The 25,317-nt window shown below is 39.3% G+C and overlaps 1 protein-coding gene across 1 annotated transcript; it reads left to right on the top strand.

Moving 5' to 3' along the window:
• The first annotated feature begins 1,936 nt into the window (after positions 1-1,936).
• GIPC2 (GIPC PDZ domain containing family member 2) lies at positions 1,937-24,108 on the top strand. Its single transcript, XM_054384275.1, has 6 exons — positions 1,937-2,170; positions 8,337-8,522; positions 12,026-12,206; positions 15,778-15,887; positions 16,568-16,649; positions 23,951-24,108. Exons 1-6 carry the CDS (start codon positions 1,937-1,939, stop codon positions 24,103-24,105), a joined length of 948 nt encoding a protein of 315 aa, XP_054240250.1. The 3' UTR covers positions 24,106-24,108.
• Positions 24,109-25,317: the final 1,209 nt, after the last annotated feature.

The following is a 25,317-nucleotide window of genomic DNA, read 5'->3' on the forward strand; positions in this document are numbered from 1 at the left end:
TTGTTAGAGATCAAGATTGGTGGAGACAAGACATAAATAATTCTCAATGTCACCAATTCCTTTTTAATACATTTTAGTAAATGGAAAAAGTTGTATTTTAAAATAAATTGCCTATTTAAAATCACAAAACAGGAATCCCCTCCCCCCCTTAAAAAACACACACACAAAAACCAAAACAAAAAACAATGAAATATCAGAATGAACTTGAACAGTTTGATACTTTCATTTAATCTATTTCATTTAATCTCATTGCAATCTCATCCAATTTGTCTGAATTGCATTCCAGTAGTGGAAAAAGTACACGCTGTTCTCCAGGTTCAGGGAAATCAGCTGGAGTCTTCTGGTTTAAAACTGGACTGCAAAATCAACTATTGAAGTGTGATGGTAAGTTTATTCTGTGGTGGCTTTTATTGGTGGAAACTGCTAGGAAATTAACAACTCTTTAAATTCTTGAATCCAGTTAACTTCAATTAGAATTGGATAAAAAGGTATTTTTAAGTATTCAGTTAAATCTTCCATATGCTATCTGGAAAGACTAATCTGACTTGCTTCAAACCTATTTTTCCCCACAACATGAGCAGTTTAAAAGTTGTATGTATTTTCTGGGATGCTGTAGGTATTCTGATTAGCTATGCTATGAACTTTGGACTCTGGGCTGTCTCCTACTGATTCACTTCTCTGTGCCTACCTGGTCTGACTCCCTCTGCCACAATCCCAATCTTTTTTTTTTTTTTTCCTCCCCAGTGATACGCTTTTTTCATTCTGAGAGTCAGAAGATGTATTAAAGTGATGCTGCTCCTCTCTCTCCTCTCTGCAGCTTTTTAACATTTCTTTTATACGTGCTGGATGTTACCACATGAAATTTCCACTCAATAGCTCTTGAGTGGATTCAGTATACCAGTGAAATTGGAGGATGAATAGTTACACTGGAGCACAAAAATGCCTTGTGTAATCACTGCGTCTTCACTCATTCTATAGCATGCATTTCTTTGTTCCACAGTGAATGAAATATTTGAATTCTACTAAATACTAAAAATTGCACTTTTCAAATATTTACATGTTAAACCCCAGTGTTTCAAAGCTGTTGTCCAGTTTAATAGGAAGCGTCTTGAACTTTGCTTGTATGCCTATTGCTTTATTAATCATTAGAGGTTTACAGGTACATTGTGTACAGTTATGGTAAATAGGCAGGAATTGGCTGAAGTCCTTTCATGCTTCAGGTTTTTTTTTATCTCCTGGATATAAACCCATTTGGACCACTGCTTGGTACCATACATTAGGGTTGTTGCATGCTGTGATTCCTGACCTAGTGAGTGGAAAGATGGTAAACTTTTCACAAGGTTTGTGTACAATTTAAAGGTATATAAATGAAGTTTACAGTGTACAATTTAGATAATGCACTGTTAGACAAAAGTGAAAGAGATGTCTGCATTGAATAGAAAATGGACCACACCACCCTTTGCCAAGCTCAGCATTTTTGGTGCAATCAAGTTCAAAGTGCTCTTGCCTTCCATTTAGAAACAAAACTCCTCAAACTTCCTAACCAATATCGTGGACAGGAAGGATTATTTGCTGATACGACTAGCTTCTGTCCCAAGTCCGTTGTACTCGGCTGTTGCTGCGGCCGTTTGTTACTTCTATGGTGGGCAGCCGTGGCGGGGCCATAGGGGTCCCTAGTGCACGACCCCCGTATGGCCGTGGCTGAAGGTGCTGAGGGCACAAACAGGGCAGAACAGAGACCCCCTCGGCCGCGTTCCGCCGCCCTTCATTGGCCCAGGGCAGGCGGGAAGGAGGCGGGCAGGGCGGGGCGGGGCGTCCGCCGGTTCCGGGCCTCACCTGGCGGCGGCATGGCGGCGTGGGACCGGGGCGGCGCCGGGGGCAGAGTCCAGCGCGGGCGGACGACGCGGACGGCAGGAGCCCGTGACAGGCGCGGAAGATGCCGCTGGGGCTGAGGAGCAAGAGGAAGGATAAGTCCAAGGAAACCTCCAAGCTGGTGGAGGGCGAGGCGGCGGGGCCGGCCCCCGCGGCGGCCCCGGCAGCGAGTGCGTCGCGGCTGCAGTTCCACACGCAGCTGGCGCACGGCAGCCCCACGGGCCGCGTAGAGGGCTTCGGCAGCGCCGGAGAGCTCTACGCCAAGATCGGCGAGGCCTTCGGCATCGACCCTGCCGAGGTAGGGCTACCGAGTCGGGGGCGGCCGGCGGCTGCGCTCTGCAGCATGTGACGGGGCCCCGAAGGGCGCGGGGGGAACCTGGGGGCGGCTGCGTACTGCAGCTGCCGGTGGGCATTCCTTTGCAAATTTTTGTGGACGTGGGTATTTCTTTTTTTATGGGCGAAAAGAAAAAAAAAATCCACTTGCTGTTTTCAAATGAGCGTTGCCATACGGGAAAGCACATAAGCATAACCGCGTTTAACTTTCACGCAGGGAAGCAATTATCCCTTTAACCAAACTATTTCGAGTGTCTTGGTTAACCTGTTTCCAGCCTGCTGTTCAACACAACTCTTAAGCAAACTATTTGGATTACAACTGAGTGAAATAATTGTTTGCAATGCAGGAATTACTGACTGTACCGATTTGTTCCAATTAAAACAAACCGCACAAACAAACAAAAAACCCCAATGCATCCAGGAGGACGAATACCCAGAATGAAGGTAATGGGAGGTATAAGTGCATTAAATCTGTCTACATTTAAAAGTTCCAACTGAATGCTTTCTGCACTGCCAGCTAATTACTTTTAAAAGGTTTGCTGTTTAAGTGAGGTTATTTAAACCTGTAATAGAGTTTTTTTTTAACTCAGCTGCCTTCTTGATTTTTTTTTTTCCTGAACCAAGTTTTAAGCATTTGTTTGTATTTGTGTTTGTAAATGCATTGTTTTTTCTTGGTTAAACAGTAGTGGCTGTATCAAGCTCTTCCTGGGTAGTTCTATGCCCCTTAACCTCTGAGTGGTACACTGAAACTAAGTGTTAACATTTCGTTCTGCTTCTGTTTTCTCATTTGTAGCTGGTTCTTTTAAAAGTGGCAAAGGCTACTACTACAGACTTTGGTCTGAGAGTTTACTGTGGCCTGACCTAACATCATTTCAGTAAATTTTAACAGTGGCAGTAGCAGTGGCTACAGTTAACTTGTCACTGTTCCATTAAGTAATTAAAAAGTACCAGTACCAGCCAATGCACCTGTGTCCCAGGTCTTCCCAGCTGCTTTCTGATCTGCTTCTCTATTTTCTTTCGATACTGAGCATTTCTCTTTTGTTCTGTTCCGTCTCCGGTTATACCTTTTGCTCTCAAGTTCTCATACTTGCCAGATTATCTTCTATTGTAGTTTCCATCCTTTCGCTGCTGAACTTTTGTTACTGATCTTTTGGTTCCACCAGCTTGAGAAAGAACAGTGTTCACCCGGAAATTCTGTTTTGTGTGAATGGTGTACTCCCATTTATCCTGATAGATGTATAATCTGACTCTCTCAAACGTGTTAGAGGCAGCACCATATCTGTTGCGAGCCCTGTGCTGAATTAGAGAAAATTCTTTTCTCTTTTTCTCTCTGCTGTCCCACTCCTATTTGGTTTGGGTTTTATTTTTTTTAATGTGTTTTATTGGTAAAAATGTATGGAGAATTATTACTGGAGGCACAGAACTTAAAATCCTTTACTCAAGAAAATCAGTTGTTTTAAAGAAATGAAGAGAAAATAACGATCAAATATATTTTGTGGTTTAAAGGCACAGCAGGGTGCCAGAACCTGGACCAGGGAACCTTGAAACAAGATTTTGGATGAACAAGATAAAATGGGATAGATCAGTGAATAGCACCAGGTGCTATGAAATGTTAATCTATTAGGAACTGCTGAGCTTGCTGGAAGTAAGGAAAGACTAGGTCTTTTAAATGGTATTATCTGTTAATTAAAGCTGCTTTTGGAAAGACAGTCTTATGTAGAGAATAATGCCAGGAGCTACGCCTCATGAAACTGAAAGACACTGAGGTACTCAGATGCCATTTGTAGGTGTTACCTGTCTAGGAAAGTTTCTGTGACCTATCTTGTGGGCGGTGTGATACCTGAATGCCTTCGGAAACAGGTACTATCACAAAGATCTCTGCCCTGTAGTGACTGAGGTGGAAAATTGAGGTGGGAAGGGAAAGAGGTCAGTGTGCTCCGTGTAGAGAGCATTTGGTTAACTGTTGCTGAAGGGAATACGTTTACTATGATCTGTGAGTTTACTGCATTGTAGGCAAGGCTATGGATTCTTGGGTAAGTTCCTACTGAAGTGGTATAGTATGGTTCAGGGTAAGCTAAGCTTGTAATCTGTCACTTCTCCTTTTACTCTGCATGGTTACAGCACCTCATTTCCTCTTTGTATCACCTCTTGCAGGACCAGCTGAGTTTCATGTCTGCTGAGGAATCCTTTACAGGATCTGTGATTGACTGTCAACAGTGACAGTGAGAAGCTTGTATAAACCACAATATTTGTTGTTTGTTGGACAGACACTTCTATGCAGACATGGATCATGAGTAGGGTAAACAAGATGGGTACAGTTTCAAAGGGGACACTCCTTCACTCTTATGATGTTTGCCAGGCATTTAGGACAGAATGACCCACAATGACAGCTTTCTTTCACAAAGTATTTGTGTATGATCTTGGCCATTTGGAATTACTACTCTTCTGTAACTATCTGGAAAAGTAGCAGGGAATGTTATGTTTCCCTGAAAGTGGTAAATGCCGCCTGTATGATAAAAAAGCACTGACCAAAGGACAATGTGGGTCTGTTAAAGCATTTGGTGTTGGTGTGCTCCTGTGAGAGCACATGGTAGGGCTTTAAAGTATTCAAAGTAGCTAATCGGGCATTGGGAACATGGATATTAAAGTCCAGCTGTATCAGAGCTGTTTCTTGATCAGGTGAGAAGGGAATGGTAAACCACAGAAGCTATATGGACTTTTGATTTGTGTACTCATAATTTACACTTCTGATTATTTTGTTTGCTTCTGAAGGTGCAGTATGGTGGGGCTGGTGAGGTAAGTTGAATGCTCATCGGGTGTGTCTGTTAAGAGCCCATAGAGGTTGGGTTTCTTTTCACAGTGGTAGGACATTTTTTTTTCCTTAAGGGGAATGCAGGAAAAGGGACAGTTTCCTGGTAGCACTAAGGGGAGAAATGCAGCTCCCTCCATCTCATCCCATAACAAAAGTTCAGCTGCTGAGCTTGTGTCTGGGCTGTTGTTTCACAGGCCTTGCCTCCTTATGCTAAACAGTTAGGTATACTGTGAGGCTGTGCCACATTAAAGTTTCATAGAAGTATTTGATTTAACCCTGTTCAATTTAAACTTTTATGAAAGAATCCTGAAAAGTAAGCCACTGCTGAAATTTGTATTTCTGGTTAAAAGTGACCTTATAACAACAAAAGATCTGAAGTGTGTTTTAGGAGGTTAGAGAAAAGGGTCAGCTTGTGAAATCAGCATACTCATCGCTAAGATGCTCAGAGTTTTCGAGCATGTGCTTATCAGTTGAAGCAAATTGTTCACAAGCTCGCCTACAGATTGAAGACTTTGAACAAATTTAACACACTCTACAAACCACCTCCTCCCAACCCTACGGCAACAAGCATTTGCTGTTCCCCTAAGCTGTGCTTGAATTTCATACACATGTTACACCTGTGGGATACTTGTGGTGTTAATGATCTATTTTTCAAATACTTTTAAGTTGTGTGAAAGAACATTCACTGTAATTCTTGTGTGCTCTGGTGGGTTTTTTGTTTGTTTGTTTTTAAATTGTTTGTTTTTAAAAAAAGGCAACAAACCACTGAGTGCTTAGTGGATAGTACTTTGAACATATTTGAAGAGGCAAAGTTGTATACCTGATAGAGTACCAAAAACACTCTAGAACTTGGAGAACTTGGTTAGTCTGTTGCTTCAGCTAGTCAAAGCTCCCACATTTCCCTTGGGGAGGATAAAGTGAGTAAAGCACCTAGAAAATGCACTGGTGATTTCTTGATCTACTGACATATGTGTATATAGGGAAATCTGTCAGTGGGTGTTACGTCTTCCTCAGAAGTAGAATTCCCATTTCCTCACCTTTTAAATAGAGAAAGTGGTTATGATCTCTATAAAGTTGAGATCTCATTAAAACAAACAAACAAAAAAACAAAAAAAGCTTTTATTATCTTCTGAGTGTGTAATCTATCAGCCAACTTATTTTTGAGTTCTTCTTAAGATGTAAGCTTAATATGGAAGATGAGAATGTAATCAATATATAGGATATGCAGTATGGTATTGCATGTATTCTTTATATGACACATAGTGTAACCCACCTTTTCATGGCTAATTAAGTTTCTTTATTACACACAAAACCCCCTGTTTTCATTGGCTAATGTAGTCTTTTCCTATTGAAAATACTGAGGTAGGGAATAATCTTTTAGCAGTCTTATTTGACAGATCTCTTTTATAAGGTTGTGCATAAGCCCCCAGTCCGTGCCAGCCAAACGGAATTTCCTTGTTCTGTATGCCACAGAAGATACCTGTCTCAGTAAAGAAGATATCCTAGATACTTTGTGACTGATGTAATAGTCAGGATTTATAATATCTTGCTAAAGTTGGCATGAAATGTCACAGCACTGGTATGCCAAGTTAAAGATCAAATACATATGAAGGTTGAGGGTAAGAAAAGGAAGATGAAATTTGAAAAGTGCACATGGAATGTTTTTGCTCACTTCATTTCTGGGTAAGAAAATTAGTATTAAAAATATATCAAACTTTGATGGAATGGAAGGCATACAGTAGTAGCTGTTAAGTGTTTAAGTATATAAGCTGTTATTAGGCACCTATATTAAACTTAGGTAAAATGTATTAAAAAAATACCATTTTTGAACGGAGAGGTCTCAGTCCTGTATAATTAAAGCTGTGCTGTAACTGTATATTATCCTGGGGAGATACATCTTTAGTACATTACTCTGCATATATCTGTTCTGAGAAAAAGCAGTTGTTCACTAAAGGGGATAAAGAATGATACAAGTTTTATTTTTGACTAGTTGATGCTCTCTCAGCCTTGTGGTTAGCACAAAACTGACTCACAAAAAATTCTGCAGACTTATAGGCTGTAGTAGGAATGCCATCCAGATGAAGGTCTAAAAAGAGAAACTGTGGATCGAGTTTCTAAATATCACATTTCTGCTCTGTTGCCAATGTATTCTATTCAAAGGTGTGACAGTAGTTACTAGATGATTGTTTGTTTGACAAGGTCAGATGAAAGAATCTAATGTCTTAAATGTACAGACGCAGTACTTGTTGTTTATAACAAGAACCTAGTTGCAGTTGTAAACTGGCTTAAATTATTCATGTAACTTGAGAGATGAAAAATGTATATGTGAACTTTATGTAGTTTGTTTGAATTGAACCTTTGTTGCTAAAAAAAATAATGTTGATTATTAGAGATTATTATTTATAAAAGAAAATTAATTTCCTACTTAAAGCCTGTCCAGACTGGCCAAATTCCTCTATACATCACTATGGTGAGGCAAAAGCATCATCTCTGTCCCAGAGCAGTACAGCTAGGTTAGTTGCAACCTGCCTATGACCAGGACAATACATCTCTATGTTAAAGAACCACTAGCATATATGTAGGGAGAAAAAGGAGTGCCTGATGCCTAGAGCTGAAATCAAGTCCCTCAGAAAAGCCAGCTTATAAAGAATCAATTTGCCCTTTTTCTTAAACCTTTTACTGAGCTGAAACAGACATGACCCCCCCTTACACTGGAGGAAGGATAAGAAACTAATGAAATGTATTGGAGACAATGTGCTCTGAGGTAAGGGGGGATTACATGGAGCAATATAAAATATTTCATGCTCTCTCATGACCCTTTTATTTTGATAACCTCTGGTTTTTTGTTTTTTTTTCCTCCTTCCCTTGAAAGTGCTTTCAAGCAGTTACGTTTTAAAACATCCCTAGAGATGTTTGAATCCTGTGGAATTTGAGATGAGTGAATTATGAAGCAAAAGACGGTAGCGGCTCTTTGGTTTGCTCATTCCAACCTCTAGAACAATCTGTTCTGCTCCAGCTCCAGATGCCTGTGTCAGAGTTGATGGGCTGACACAGGCCATGACAGGCTGCTCACATAGAAATGTCTCTTTCCTTTGCTCCCTGCCAGCTCTTATCTCCAGAGATTGAGCTGTTGATGCTTCCTGTCCTGTGCATGGATGGAGACTATTGCGTCTCCTGGGGCAGCTGAAGAAGGAGAGTTTTCATCATTTCAACTATGGATCTATCAGAGAGGCCAGAATTATGCTGTCTTACCTTCCTATCAAGCTGAATAATACACTGTTAAACTTACAGGTAATGTGTTTGCTTTCCTCCTGCACAGATCATGTTTTGCACTTTGAACACTCATAAAGTTGATATGGACAAGCTCTTAGGTGCACAAATTGGCCTTGAAGATTTCATATTTGCCCACATAAAAGGACAACGGAAAGAAGTGGAAATACTTAAAACTGATGATATGCTTGGGCTTACCATTACAGACAATGGAACTGGCTGTGCATTTATAAAGGTAAATTTAATTACCTTTATAATTAGTTCTATAGAAGATTCTGTTGCTATAACAGGATAGTTATTGGTTTAATGATCCTCTAGAACTATAAAATCTTGTACAAGGTAAGTAAAAAATAAAGTTGCTTTTCTTTAGGTACATCATTCAGTTATTTCAACTAATTCTCTACTGCATGTCCCTCAAAATTAGTTCATTTGTTCATTGCTTCTGTAATGTGTGTCAGCTTTACACTGCAACTGTTGTATTTTCTGACCTACCCTGAGGTGGTAGCTGTTAGATACTGCTTGCATCTGTCCCCTTTTTAAAGTGATTTTCTGATGTCGCTGATTAAGTGCTTGTAGAATTTCTGTCACTCATGTGATAATGAGATCATGTTCTTTCAGTCTTTATGACTGCTCACAGGGCAGAAGCCTTTGTGCTGTATAAGAATAGGTACGAGTATTATGCTTGTTTAGCTTTCCAATATTGTTGCCTTATAAGTAGGATGAATTTAAAGGTGCTAAGGATCAACACAATTTACCACAATTAGCTTGAGTAGCAACTATGGTCAGTAACATGTACACTATATTAATCATAATTGCTTTCCTTCTCATCTTCTATGTGACCTCCAGATAATGTTTTGTGACAAGTAGAGGCTGATGAAATGATGTTACCCTTCTTCCTACAGTAGGTATTAGGAACCTTAATTACATTTTCTGTCTTTTAGATGCTTTGCTCTAATCTGCTCCAGTTACCCATTATTAGTGAGGCAGTGACAATTATCTTTGATTACTGCCTTCCCAATCACTGTTTTCATTGCTGTTGTAAACAGCACTGCTTGTATGGAGAGGTCGTGTTCTCTATTCATTCCTTAGCTACCATGGATATAAAATAAGACGTGGTTTATTAAATAGGTTTGCTTGTCTTTGTTATGGAAAAATGTGATCAAGACCATGCTTGAAATAATTGAGATGCATTGGAGGTTTCAGTAAGCATTCTTGCAAAATCATAGCTTAATTTTTATGTTTACAGGCACAGAATTCAATTTGTAGTGCAGCATCCATGTAGACCTTAACATTCAGTCATGTTGTTGCTTATGTGGCATTTTAAAAGAAGCCATTGAAAGCCTGCTTCAGTGATTAAAGTTCACTTGTGCAGCACTGTACAGAGTATTACTCTCTCTGTGCTTGCTTGGTAATATGAAGAGAGAGAAAAGTAATCACATAGACTACTGCATAATTGGAGCAGACTGGAAAACTCTCACCACGTTAGCAAGACAAGCATAAGTTCTAGTAAATTGTATAAAACTTGTCTGAACAAATATATCATTGTCCTTGTACTGCTCTAATAATCAGTATAGTGAAAATGGTGCAGCCTTCATGAGAATGCATCAGTTCAAAGGAGTTTCTACAAGCTAAATTTGTTGCTGTTACATGTGTAGCTTAGAAGAAGTGTAGAAAATACATATGCAGTAGAAGCTGCATCTTTATTGGAAGTTACTGAGAAGATAATGTATTTAAAGTTTGACAGAACTATTTTTGTTTCCATGCTTATTTTCCTTGAAAAAAATGTTCCTATGTTCCATTATTAACAACTAATAGATAAATAAATTAACAATTAATAGATAAAATATGTCTATATGTGAGTTGCTGTAGCAATTTTATTGCAGTTTGAATAATGGAACAGTTTCTGGGTTTGATAAACCTAATGCTCTGAACAGCAGGTTCTTCTCCTGTGAAATCTAATGTTGTTTTGCCTTACTCAGAACAAAACTTGTGGTCGTTCTACTTTCACAAATTTGTTTTCTGGGTATGTGGCCAGATGGGAAGATGTATTATGGAATCAAATTAGCTTTTCAAAGAATAGCAGTAGAACCCAAAGCGTGGCTGACTGGTATTTAAGGAGACATTATAAAATGGGGCAATGCAATTAATTTTAAGTGTTGCATAAGAAATACAGATTCTAGCTTTTAAATGGACTGTAGAGGACTTGAAATATGGGCATATCAATTGCATTTTAATTACTGTGACAATGTAATTTTACTGTCTCTGGTCAGTTAACTGGATGTGATGATAAAAACTAAGAAGAATGTTTGATATGACAGAAATAAAATAGCCAGTGAATATTACTTAAACAGTTTTGGTGTTAGGATCCAAGTGAAGAAGAAAAGCTAAATGAAAATGGATTCATTGTGCAGACTCATACAGCAACTAAATACTACATAGCCATGCTCACACATAGCTGCCAGGAAGAAAATTAACTCAATTCCAGCCAAAGTCAGGACAAGTGAGCATGCTTTTGAGTCCTGGCACCTAATAACAGAAATGCATCTGGGACCTGGGTTCTGGCGTGTGTACAATACTCCCCTCTTCATTCACCATGAAGCATCTTTTTGGTTTTAATCTAGGTAGGTGTAAGGAAAAAAAGAGCTAGAAAGAGTTAAATTCATCCTGAAGCTAAAAATTGTTGCAGTATGTTATAGGACACTGAGAGATATCACACTTCCCACTGCCTCTCTCAGATGGAGGCATATATGTGGGCTCGGGCATGCGCACATAAACTAGAAGCAGGTTTCTGAGATAGTTATGCAGCTAGGCTAGGTGTTATAGTAGTAGGTGGTAATGGGTTTATCTCCCTTGTCTCACTGTTATCTCACTCTAAGTTAGCGTGAAAAGCAGCAGTCTTTATTGAGAACTGTATTACTTGGGAAGGTATTGGAATGAAATCAATATCTCTACAAGATATAAGATGTTTTACTATGTCAGAGCTTTTCTGTCAAATAGAATAGGATAGGAGCTTATGTGACTGAGGCATGTGATAAATATGGCAGCATATAACAAACAGAATCACTGGAATTTTAAGTGTCCTTTAACTGACTTGATAAATCATAGAGATAAGGTTATTTGCCTCACTTTTTAAATTCCACTTCACAAAAATTATAAATACTAACTTCTTTTACATTTTATGGCTTTTAGATCATTTGTATTTGTTATTTCTGAAGAAATGCTTTAGCAGACAGTTCTGTAGCCTGATGAGGAATATAGTTCTACAACTATAGATGTGTCTCGTTAAGACTAGCCCTTTATAGCATGTAATCTTTTGGTATGTTAGACACATTTTCTTATGTCCCTAGAACATACTTGAGAAGATAAAGGTTCTGTTCCTATACTTGCTAAGCTGTTAAATCAAAATAAAACCGCCCAAACTCAAACATTTACATTACTGACACATTTGAGCTCAGTTTTAAAGGACAACATTATTATCTTGTTCAGAAGCCTTAATTTCTAAAGTATTCTTTTTTTTTCCTTGCTTTTATATTCAATGCTTATTAAAATCGACTGTTTGAACATGATGCTTTCCAAAACACATTTTATTTAAATCATATAGACAAAATGCACTGGCTGCTAGAATAAGCTCAATGGTATTACTGTTGTTAGCTGATGTTCTTGAAACTCTGTTGTGTTACCTCTTTACCTTTTAAAGAAGTGTTTCTGATCTTATTCATATTTCATTTTCAACAATAGCGAATCAAAGAAGGTAGCCTTGTGGACCAAACCAAAACGATCTGTGTGGGTGATCACATAGAAACTATAAATGGAAGAAATGTGTCAGATTGTCGCCATTACGAAGTTGCCAAAATGCTAAAAGATCTGGAGAAAGGTCAGATGTTTAAGCTGGAGCTGATAGAGCCTATGAAAGCATTTGGTGAGTGACCTGACTACTGTCCACCTTGTTCACTGGTTATCGAAGTCCCAACACTACATTGCATTGTAGGTTTGTTTTCAGATTGCAGCCAGATGCCTACAAGAAAGTACTTTTTTTTTTTTTTTTTTTCCTTTTGAAGTGGAAAATTTATGAAAGGATTTTCTTCCCTCTTGCTTTCTCCAACAGTCATATCCTGGTGTGGGCTATCTCAGCTGGAGTCTCCATTTCTTGATTCTTTTGCTGCGTGATCCTGCAAAGTAAGCGCAGGAATTGTTTTGTAGATGAGGTTTTAATGCATAGATCACTAATGTGCTAATCCTGGAACATTCTCTTTTCCTCTACTGATATGTAATCCCTGTTCATCTGTGTGTGAGTTTTTCCTATTTTTGTACCCTTTACTGGGGACTGAACTCTCTGATGCAGATGGATGCTGCAGAAGAGAGTCTGGGATTCCCTAGAGCACTGCCTTTGCTGCATGCCTGCCTGCTCTCCCTCTCCTCAACTTGTTGCTGATCTCTAATCATACCAGTAGGTATACTCAGAATTAGAGGAATGCAGTATGGCAAAGCCCTGTCTCTACCTGCCACCTGCCAACTGTGAGAAAGTAATACCAATATAGGAGGAATGCATACCTACTGATACTAATTTAATCGGTGTGATAAACAGCAACAATAATAGAGTAGGTTTAACTTAAACGGTCAAAATAGAAACCGAGTTTTAGTCTTTCTCTCTCTTTTTTTTAAAAATCCCACTCCCACAACCATGTAGTATTTTTCTGTAATAAAAATTTCACAGTACTGCTAAACTATGTTTGTATGAGTCCTCATGCACACCTGCACTAACAGCACGTTCAAAGTCATCATCTTCTCCCCAGCAGCAAAAGCCTTGAAATATTTATTTTTCAAATCTTTCTTTACCTGTTAGTTTACAACTGCTGTCATACACCAGTCTTGACACTTGGTGTCAGAATAGCAGCAGAAATCGAAAATGAGAGAAATGCGAAGATTGCTTTTGGTATTTCTGTGAAGAATGGGGGTTATGAGTTTAACCTCTAATGCAATGTGATATAAGTTTATAGTACTGTTAAGTGAATGTGGATGTTACACCTTACAGTAAAGTGGTATTCCATATATATATATAGTATTGCATTTCATAACATGGGGATGTCTTTTTAGTATTGGTTTATAATTTGTATTCAGTGCTGAATGTGTTATATAGTCTGTTTGTAAAGACCAGACTAAATCAACATTTGATTGATGACTTCAGCCACTGTTTAATAGTAATCACATGAGGCAAGTGATTAAGATACCTTTTAATCTGTCTGTGACAGGGAGGAAAATGGCTCATTCCATGTCAGTATGTTTTATCTGAAATTAAAAAGGCATATTATTTTTCACCTACAGGTTTGCAGTGCTCAGTAGGTTAGAATATCTTGCCTATAGCCTTAGGTGCAGTTAGACTTTAGGCACAAATGTGTTTAAGATGCAGCACACCGAGAAGAGACCCAGAGGAGATGACAAACAAGATCCAGATCCTGCTGGACAAGTAGGCACTGAATTCCTGTTTGTTTCAACACAAGTGTGTGAGGGTATAAAAATAAAGAGACAAGCTTCAGAATGAAATTTCTAATTTTAATTTTTCTTCCTCTCAGCAGAATGTGAAATAAGCATAATTTACTGGTTGAATATCTTTCTACCATATGCACAAAGGCTGCCTCAGCTATGCTAGGCAAGGCTTGTAGCATGGAATTAAAGACCTCTCTGAATCAGATTGGCCCTTAGCAGTCACAAACTGGCCCTGTATGAATTGGTGAAAAAATAATAAAAAGAAAGTACAAGGTAACATAACACAGGCTCTAAATTTAAATCATGTGAATATGAAAAACAGTTTCTAGCCAGAGAGCTTTGGTCTGACACATTGCAAATAAAGGGTGTCTCAAATCAGGAGTTTTAAGGTGTTAGTGGTGACGGAAGTGGAAAAACATGTATTCTGTATCAGGAATGAGTTTTGGAAACAAGTCTGATGGAAATTTTAAGCGTGTTTTAAACTATCTTTGAAACAGTAAAAGGATTGAGGAATAGTGTTGATCCCAAGTATATATGTAAGAGACTGTGCCATATCTTTTAATCCATAAAGCAATTAAAATTTACTTTTCAAGATTTGTTCAGCAGTCGTATTTTTGATTACTTATGCAAGAATGATGAGTTGGAATCTACCAGGGCAAAATCAATATAGCAGTAATAGGGTAGGTTTAGAGTGGACATTAGGAAAACATTTTTCACAGAAAGAGTAGTTAGGTATTGGAATGTGGTGCCCAGGAAGGTGGCTGAGTCACCAACTCTGGGTGTACTTCAGGGTTGTTTGGATATGGTGCTTGGGGATATGGTTTAGGGGTGAACTTTGTAGAGTAGGGTTCTCTGTTGGACTTGATGATCCGGAGACTCTTTTCCAACCTGACTGTGTCTGTGATTTTGTGTAATATATAGTATAGTATACAGTCTTGCATTCAAGGAGACCTTATCAGAAAGGGCTGCTGTTGGGATGAGGAATGATCTGGTAAACAGCACACTTAAAAATAGTTCTGAAAAATTATCTTCTCTCTTCTAGCACTTTCCAGATTAACTATGTAACTCCCACATCAGTAAGTTAGTTAAAACCTTGGCCTACTTGGATGTAAAATTACGTCCTAGAACAAAAAAGCCCAGTCCTTCAGTGATTCCATACTCTGTTTACTAACTGGGGTACCTTTACCCAAATCTAAACAACAAAAGCTGAATTCAGGTAAAAAAAAAACTTTGGGTAATGCCAGATATTCTTAGCAGAGATTCATCAGGTGTGAAATCATGATCTTGGTGAAACCAGTGGAAAAACTCCTGTAGATGTGCTTTGGAACATTTCATCTATGTGACCATCAGTAATCAAATTGTTAGCTCAGCTCAATGTGGCTCATCATGACCCATTTAGTGCTAGCATTTGCATCACTGCATCAGTGAAAGATGGAAGTGTTGCAGTGCTAAACCTATTACATAGTCTGCCTGTAAAGACCTGATGACTTCAGCCATTATGTAATATTAAGCAATAAATACTTTTACTTTTCTGTGGAATAGTGAAATAAAATTATACAAAATGCATATATGAAGTTGAGTGTAATAGGCTTGCAGAGACACGGTCAATGGAAGTCCTAGCTTCAGTTCAGTCAAGTGGACATCAAGGTTTGAAGACAAGAAATTTTCAGCAAAGGTATACTTCAAATACAGTTAATTTGTAATTACATTTTTGCGTAAGTCTAGGTAGATTGAAAAGTTAAGGTAGTGTAATAGCCAAAGCAGAGGCATCATGGAATGGGCTGCCCAGGGAGGCGGTGGACTCCCTCGAGGTGTTCAAAAAAAGATTGGATGTGGCCCTTGGAGCCATGGTTTAGTTGTCAGGAAGTGTTAGGTATTAGGTAATAGGTTGGACTTGATGATCTCTGAGGTGTTCTCCAGCCTGATTGATTCTGTGATTCTGTGATCATATTCTGTTGTACCTGACACTTTGTTTGGTATTCTTTTCTTGTTGTTGTTGTCTTTAGAAAAGCTGGAACCGAGGTCCAAAGGTGGAACTCTGCCAGAGGCTAAGATCTCCAAAGGGAGAGAAACACTTCGCCTGAGAACCAAAGGCCCTGCTACTGTGGAGGAAATGGTATGGTTATCTTGGGGCTCTTTAATAGGTTAACCATCTAGCACCCGATTTATTCTTCCTCAGGGTGGATAAGGTAGAGTAGAAAGGAAAAATCTGCATATTACAAGCTTGCAGGACTTTATGACTACTGTCTGCAGGGAGAAATATAAAGTTGAAGACTACCAGGGGTAAGGATGGGCTGAGTAATCTGGAAACAGAGAGCCTGTATTTAGATGTGATGGATTACACGAATGAATTTAAGGTACATTAGACCAAGGAATTTAAAAAGAAGGAAGAGGAGGGGGCAAAAAAGGAGGGGGACAGTCAAAGAGTTGGTTCTGTTTCTGACACTGCAAAATGGTGCTGGGCAGGCATAGGGGTGGTTGTTAGGTGAAGGCTGATAATGTACATTGATGTATGTGTAAAAAAGGATTAGCATTTGGAAGGAGAAATGTAATTTATTCTGGGTTCCTATAAAGCTAATGAGGATTTGATTAAGATTTGTATTGTCAGGAGAGGTAAGGTTTAGTCTGAATGTGAGAGCTGTGTAGCTTGACATTAAGAAAAAGGCTCATGTTTGTGAGAAGAGGGAAAAGCTAAGATGGGAGTAAGGATAATCAGTGACAAATTGCTGATTATTTTTTGGATCTGCATGGATATAATCAAACTCTTGCTCTTTTTCTCCCTTTATTTCAATGAAGCCAACTGAAGTTGAAGAAAGAGCAATTAAAAAAGTAGATGAGCTTCTTGAGACATACATGGGGATAAGAGACATTGAATTAGGTGAGTTTTTAATAGATGCTTTACTGCAAGATTAAAATAAATTCTCATACTCTGTTGTCTAAGATTTGGTTTTATTTTAGTCTCTGGATGTAAGCAAAGCAAAACTTGTGCAGCCTGCAGTCTCAAAAACTTGCTTCTACTTGGTAGGTTGGACTTGATGATCACAGTATCACAGTATATCAGAGGTTGGAAGGGACCTCAAGAGATCATCAGGTCCAACCCCCCTGCCAGAGCAGGATCACTTAGGGTAGTCTGCACAGGAATGCATCCAAGTGGGTTTTGAAAGTCTCCAGAGAAGGAGACTCCACAGCCCCCCTGGGCAGCCTGTTCCAGTGCTCTGTCACCCTCACTGTAAAGAAGTTTCTCCTCATGTTGAGGTGAAATCTTCTACGTTCAAGTTTGAACTCATTGTTTCTTGTCTTATCACTGTGAACCACTGAAAAGAGCCTGGCCCCCTCCACTTGACACCCACCCCTCAGATATTTATAGACATTGATCAGATCCCCTCTCAGTCTTCTCTTCTCAAGACTAAACAGCCCCAGGGATCTCAGTCTCTCTTCATAGGGGAGATGCTCAAGTCCCCTAATCTTCCTCGTGGCTCTCCCTTGGATTCTCTCCAGCAGGTCTCTGTCTCTTTTGAACTGGGGAGCCCAAAACTGGACACAGTATACAGGGCAGAGTAGAGAGGCAGAAGAACTTCCTAGACCTGCTGGACACACCTTTCTTGATACATCCCAGGATCCCATTGGCTCTCTTGGCCACAAGAGCACATTGTTGTTCCATGGAGAACTTGCTGTCCACCAGCACTCCAAGGTCTTTCTCTGTTGAGCTGCTTTCCAGCAGGGCAGCCCCTAACCTGTACTGGTGGCTGTTGTTACTTCTCCCCAGATACAGGGCCCTGCACTTATCCTTCATGTGGTTCTTGATCTTGAAAGTATTTTCCAACCTGGTTAATTCTGTGATACTTCTGCAAATGTGTGTCTCTGATAAATGAAAGAATCTCTCTCTCTACAAGCCTTATAATTCCCTATCCTTCCAGCATGTTATCTGTAGACTATTGTATGAATGACTCTGCTCTGGAACAGAGAAGCGTGTTCCTGTGGGAACTGGTGTTTCCTGTGTTTTTGGTTCTCAGTACTGTAATGGGATGGCCCTTGTACAGTAGACTGAGTTCAGTTTTCAGCTTTATTGCCAAGCACCTGATAAGACTTTTCCTATCAATTCCTTGATGTGTTTTGTTTTTTTTTTTCTTCCAAAGGATCCCATGTCCTTCATCTTTCAGTATGTAGTTTGAAAAAATTCAGACAATGCCTTAAAAGAATACTCAAGTAAGGAAGAAGTCTTTGTCCTCAAAGAAACTCTCCTTCACAAGTAGATTGTTGTTTTGTCCTTCACCTCTTTCTCCCAGAAAGGCAGTGAAACAAAGAGAAACTGTCAGAATTCAAAGACTACAGAGTTCACACATCTTTAGTTTGCACCTTTGAAGCCATCTCCTAAAGTTTAAAGCTCAGGGTGGAGGGCCAGTGGTGATGTCAAAAAGAAGTTCCTCCATTTAAAAACAATTAAACAGGTCTAGGACTCTTTAGGAAAGGAGAGCTAATTACCTGTCGCAAATCTGTTCAATTAACACATGTCAGTTTTTCAGGTACTGGATGTGATCAGTCACCCATGAAAATGAAATATGAGGAAAGGATTCATTCACAGAATGCCAATCACCACTCAGCTAGAAATTTCCCTCATTACTCAAGCCAGATGAGTTGAAAATGCAAGTCATCACAGTGCGACAGCCGACAAGTGATTAAGATCTCAATCATTGCTCACTCCCATGCAGTTCTGTTTGTCAGGAGCTTTGGATGTCAGTTAATATTGCTCTTTCATCTCCATTAAAGTGACACTGCCATGGTGTGATTGAATTCTAAAGCAGTGCCCCAGTTTTAAACCAGAAGTTAGAAAGAAAGAAAAAAATAATGTAAAATTACAGACAGAATTAAAGATGAGATAAAGCCCTTAATTTTTGTGTAGTTAAGTGTCTTGACAGTTTTAAGAATGGCTGACTAAATCTGCACATAGATCTCTAAATTGGAACAAAATGCTTGGAAATTGTTTAATGGAAATGCATGCACCTTTCCCCCCCCCCCCCCCCCCCCCTTTTTTAAATTTTGGCACAGTTTTTGATTTTTTAGGAATCTAAATGCTGTTGAGATTTACATATCTACATTTTGAATAGACTTTTTTTACTTCTTCAGTTTATTGAAAATTGGACTTAATCTACAGAAGGGACACTTGGCCTTGGAAGTATATTATTCAGGCATTTTATGGGCACATTAGAAAGTAAGTCAGGGCTTGACTTCAGCCTTCTTTAAAACATAAATGTGCCATTGAAAGATAATGTAGATTATTTTAAATCTTGTCAGTGCTTTCTGGTAAAAGAATGTGAACAGTTGATTAGTAGGAGGGCTTCAGAAAGCAGTGTTAGTGAGAAATACTGGTGGTTGGGTTTTTATTTTTGTTTGTTGTTAGTTTTTTTTTTTTCTTCTCCCCATTAATGAGGCTGGAATTGTTACTTACTCTATTTGATCCCAAAGATTCTGGGTGGAAGGAAGCCTGGATCTATGCAATCCAACACCAGAATGCTACTGATGAAAAAATGATGCCAAAAAGGGCTTCCCATCCATTTTTTATTTTTCAGCACCTTTTGGATAACTCTTCACCCTCTTATATTTTATTCTACTTTGTTCTGGTTTTGTGCTTTTGGATTATTATTTCCTTTATGTTCCCTAAAATATTGTTGGACATTGCATATCTTTGCATATACTACATCTTTGCTTACAGGAATTTCAAATGTACTTCTCCACCCTGACTTCATTTTTCAAACTTTTTTTGTCTAGTCAAAATGTCCTAACAAGTTTAAACGTTTTGTCACTCAAGCTTCTTATCTTGGTTCACTAATCCAGTCCTGCAATATTGGATAGATGTTTTATCTAGAAATGCTTTGACTAAAGTGATATTCTCCCTGAATCTGTTGTTTTCTGCTCCTTCTGTCACAAGACTTGCTTTCCCAAACAAGGAATAGCGTATTGTATACACTGTGGGATATATTGTTTATTACTATTAATTTACTCTGAAAGAATAATGGGAGTTTTTTGAAAAGGGGAAAGGTAGCAGGTCTGGTTAAATGAGAGAACTTCCATTTCAGGAAGAATTAATACCTAACAAAAAGAAACAAGAAGAAAGGATATTTCTGATGGTTTCTTGAGTGCCAGACCTGACAATTTTCAACGTGAAACTAAAACCAAGGAATATTAAACACTGGAAGCTGCAATGACATGCTTCATTTTCTGTTATGTTGTAAGGAAGCTGAATGTGAATTTTAACTCTTTTGAAGTGTCAGGCCAGAATAATGGTATTTGTTACTTTTTGCTGAAGGCAAATCTTCTGATAGCATTACAGCCAAATAAATATTGAAGTTTTTTAGAATTTACAAGATGGGATATAGGTAGCAAACCCACTATGTAAGGTAGATAATAACAATGGCAGGTAGATCATAGCTTTCATGGCTTGTGCCATATGTGTCTATCTAAGGTGAAAATAAGGATTTTGTGAAAGAGCTTTGAAGTTATTTTAAAAGGACTGGGTTTTAAAAGCCAGTATACTTCTTGGTCATACTGCTTCCCAGTTAAAGTTGAGAAGACTTCTAATTCCTTTCATCCATTTCTATGTTTATTGAACTTTCCACATTTTAGGTATAAACATTTCTTAGGTATAAGCATTGCCTGAAGTGAGATTATTTTTTAAAAAAATAAATCTGAAAACAATTGGGGCTATCTGGAGTGTGGAAAAATATTCTATTGGAATACAATTCCTGTAATCATTGTGTGGCTGTAACAAGAATCAGTGGGGGGAAAAGGAGTGGAGGCAACTTGGCACGAAGCTGTCACCCTCTGAGAACCAGTAAAGTTTTCTTCAGCTTGGCAAGTGTCTGCTAAATGCCTTGGCAATCGGTAGTTTTTGATTTGCCTTGGGAATTATGCATTGCAAATGTCATTGTGTAAACATGCGTGTTCTGCTCAGCTGTGCCACCCGGGGAATGCCATCTCGTGTTTCTGTTAACTGCCTGGGGAAATAACAATGTGTGCACTGGGGTTAACTTTAGCCTTTCTGTACGTGTGAAACTAGCAGAGCAGGGCTTAGCTTTGCACGCTGGTATACATCGGTGGCACACAACGCCTGAGCACAGCAGGCGGGCTGGCTGGCATCCTGCACCAGCCTGTGCGGCAATGCAGGCCTGTGGGCAGCAGGGGGCAGCACCGAGCTGCCGAACGCCTGCACCGGCCGGGACCGCTCTGCGGTTTCATTGCACCGGGTGAACCTGGGAAGGGAGAGGACTGTGCTTTAACACATATACTGCTTTAAATGTTCCCCGGTAGTGCAGATGAAAACACTTCTATTTGAGGCTGCTGCTTTTGTTCCTGACGCAGTCTTAACTTCATTGGAAGTTGTCTTGATTATCTAATTTTAGTGGATTTTTGTTTTTCAAGTTTGGTAAATCTATGATAACCAATTTTTAAAGTTCTATTTCATGATTTGGGAAGCTCTAGCCTCATTTCCTTGTGTGTCACCTTGCAAAGTCCTTTCCCTCCAGTCTTCTAACAGTGTAGCAGGGTAATTTCATATCCTGGTTCACGTGCATCTGCTATACCACAGTGTCAGGGGATATATGGTGGCACTGATAGGACAAATACTTGTCTTCCACTTGTCATGAACAAGATTCCCTTGTTTAATGCCTGCTTTCTATCTAGACTCCTCTGAGTCAGTGTCCCGGGATCTTCATAGGGGACATAGAAAGAATCATTGCAATAGGGATAGAGTTTCTTCTGGCAGGGAAAGAGGTCTTGAGAGCCCTTGAGAACCACTAGCAGTGCCCAGGAAGCTGGGTTACACTTGAACTGTCTCAGTCAGAGCAGTTTGTCAAGATTTACGTAAATTTTCCTTGGCCCTGCTTAGTGTAGTTTGGCACACTGTGATTCTCTCTGGAGCCTCGCGTCTGAATGTAGTTAGAACGAAAACACCAAATTTCTTCAGAATTACTGTTGCTGATGTCTACAAAGTGGAATATGGCTCAAGTTTGTTCACAGCTTGTTACAAGTTTGCATGACAGCAACCACTATTTGCCAGATGTTCATAACTGTCAATAAACTTCAGCTGAGTGTCAGGTCAACAAAGTAATATTAAATACTTGAAAACTAAATTGAACTTAGAGAAGGGGAAGGTTCTTTTCCTTTTCATCAGAGAAATTTTGTCATGTTGGTGCATGTGCCCAGTTGTAGTAGACAGCAGACTGTCCCAGTGAAGGTGATGTTTTCTAGCTTCAGAACTTTTTTCCCTTTCTCAAGCACTGTAATACGTGTTTTCCACTCAGATATCCCTCTACGAAAAGGCTGGAATCTACCAAATCCTTCGGTATGACACTTGAATTTGTTGTGCTTGTGAAGAAAGTTTTGGTTGCTTGATGTATAGCAAAAGATGGAGGATGTTTTGCAGCTTAAGGCAGGTGTGTAAAATAATCACAAAATGAAGCAGACTTTGAGGGTTTCATTTATTGCATAATGATGACATTTCCTGTGATTATAAACAGAAACTGTGAAGCAGAGATACAGCTCAGAAAATAAACTGCATTCAACAGTGCTGTTTGTTCTGAATCTGCTTTACAGAGTCTTCTACATCCTTCAAACTGTGAAAGTCCACTGCCAGTATTTCTTCAGGCCTGGCTTAACCAGGAGAAACTCTTGTGCTGACACTTTGCATCCTTGGCAAGTGCCACAACCAAGAGAAGTCTGAGCCCTCACAGTGGCTAAAGGTTTAAGGGATGAGCACAGCAATTAGGAGCTGAGCCCTAAGCAGTGATCCTAGTGTAGCCATTTCCAAATTAAAGTCTAAAACTTGATAAATTCTGATATTTGGTGTCAAATAATAGCAAAAGTCAAACAGCATGGCCATACAAGCTATCACGGTCTGCCTTTGTTGTATCAGACCTCTCTGCTTTAACCTTCCTGGGTACCAAGATGTTCCTGTTCTTTGGTGGCTCTGGTTTACTGTGCACAGCAAAAAGGCATTTCCCTTGCTTTTGCACAATTTGAATCCCCTGGTTTCCAGAAGTAACTTTTGATCTTTTTCACTTCCTGGTGGCATAAGCACAGCCTTTCCTAGCCTTGAGGATACCATAAATGAATGATTTGTTTTTCAGAGCTGGAGGTCATAATAACTGAAGCAGACTCATGCGCTGAAATCGGTTACTCTTTAGTTTGGATGGCATAGGTCAAAAATGTAGATCCAAGCAGAGGAATGATGTGGGTCACCACAAATGCTTCAGTCTCTTTACTATCTGGATTTTTTAATTTAAAAAATAAGTTAAAGCTAATTAAGATGAAAAATTAAGCAAATCTGTTTGAGGTAATATGGCCATTTCTTGAGAGCATGACTTCTTTCAGGCAGTTGCAAACTTACTCTGTCCAATACCTAACAAACAAGGTTTTAATTTTCTCTGTATTTTACATTAGGTATTAGGTAAGCTTGGTATTTGAATGCTTGTTTCCTAAAGTAATAGGGTTTTGAAGTGTTTTCTCTAGGCCTATTTGTCATTAGTTCTACATAAATGCAGCTCATGATCGACACTTAAACTCATAAAAGATGGTTTGTTGCCAGCAAACTCATACTCCCTTGGGTGTATCTATAATGCAGGGTATATGTTGTTTTACACATTCAAACACTATATCTTTTGGCTTTCTTTGTAAAATGTGGCCACTTCAAATGCTGACTTTCTTCATTTTGTAGAGGAGAAGAACATTCAGGCTTGCCTTCTGGTCTTCTGGTTTAGATCCGTGAGCTCATACCAAACTCCCTGAAGTTCATAAATTGACATGGGTTTTGTTGCAGAAGATTTGTGCTCAACCTTCATTTTAGACTCATGCTTCATGTGCCCCTGGTAATGAATACAGAATATGGTTTAATAAAATTAAAATGAAGGTTGGTTGAATTGAAAATTAAACCTCTGCTAAGCAAACAGAAGAATATATAAGAAGCACTCTAAGGAAGCTCTCCCATTTATCAAAGCAGAATGTAGATCATGTGGGGCAATTTAAGTACATAATTCCAACTGAATCCTAAATTCAGTAGGTAAGCGCTTTACATCTCCCTAAGATGACTTTACCTGCTTTTGAAAACAGACATTCAAAAAACTGTCTTGGCCATTTGTGTTAGCTATCACTTTGATAATTACTCTATTTTGTTTTGTTGCTTTTTAGCTGCAACAATGGTGGAAGCTGGAAGAGACAAGAAAAACCCAGATGAATTTGCAGTGGCATTGGATGAAACTCTTGGAGACTTTGCATTTCCAGATGAGTTTGTATTTGATGTATGGGGAGCAATAGGTGATGCTAAGCAAGGAAGACTGGAGTGAGAACTGTGCAGTTTATCAATCCTTATCTCAAAATTAAAAAATATTTTCAAATACATACATCAGAATTTTAATACTTTTATTGATATGAATAAAGGTTTCTAGAAGTATTCTTATCTCAGACTTTCTTTTGCAAAGGAAGGTTTTTAATAGAAACATGGACATAACTCCAAAGTTCTGACAACTGAATATTATAAACAATTTACATGTTGAAGTCACTGTGAGGAGTGTTTCAAGGAGATGTACAGACAATTAGGTAATTGGGGTTTGTACATACACTTTAAAATCAATATTCTGAAGTGTTAGATATGCAACAATGAATTTGGATTATCATAGAATGGTTTGGGTTGGAAGGGACCTCCAAGGTCATCTAGTCCAGCTCACTCCATTAGATCAGGTTGCTCAGAGCCTCATCAAGCTTGACCTTGATTATCTCTGGGGATGGTGGCTCAACTACCTCCCTGGGCAACCTGTTCCAGTGTTCCACCACCCTCATGGTAAAGAACTTGTTCCTAACATCCAATCTAAATCTACTGTTCTCTAATTCAAAACCATTGCCCCTCATTCTATCACTGCAGGCCTTTGTAAATGGTCCTTCTCCAGCCTTCTTACAGGATGCCTTCAGGTACTGGAAGGCCACTATTAGGTCTCCCTGGAGCCTTCTCTTCTCCAAGCTGAACAATCCCATCTCCCTCAGCCTGTCCAGCCTCTGATCATTTTTGTGGCACTCCTTTGGGCTCCCTCCCTCAGGTCCATGTCCTTCCTGTTTTGAGGGCTCCAGAGGATGCACTACTCCAGGGGAAGTCTTACCAGAGTAAAGTGGCAGAATCACCTCTCTGACCACGCTTCTTTTGACGAAGCCTAGGATGCAATTGGCCTTCTGGGCTGCAAGTGCACTCTGTTGGATTATGTCCAGCTTCTCATCCACCAGTACCCCCAAGTCTTTTTCTGCAGGGCTACTCTCAATTTCTCCTAGCTAGGTTCAGGACCTTATACGTTGTTTTATTTAACCTCATGAGAATCTCCTCAGCCCGTTTCAGCCTCTTCAGGTCTCTCTGGATGGCATCCTGTCCTTCAGTCTTGTCAATCACACCATTCAGCATGGTATCATCTGCAAACTTGCTGAGGGTGCACTCAGTCTCATTGTTGATATCATCGATGAAGGTATTGAATGGCACTGGTCCCAATACAGACCCTTGAGGGACAGGACTTGTC

This window comes from Indicator indicator, chromosome 10 (genome assembly GCF_027791375.1).
Source record: "Indicator indicator isolate 239-I01 chromosome 10, UM_Iind_1.1, whole genome shotgun sequence".
Taxonomy (NCBI): domain Eukaryota; kingdom Metazoa; phylum Chordata; class Aves; order Piciformes; family Indicatoridae; genus Indicator; species Indicator indicator.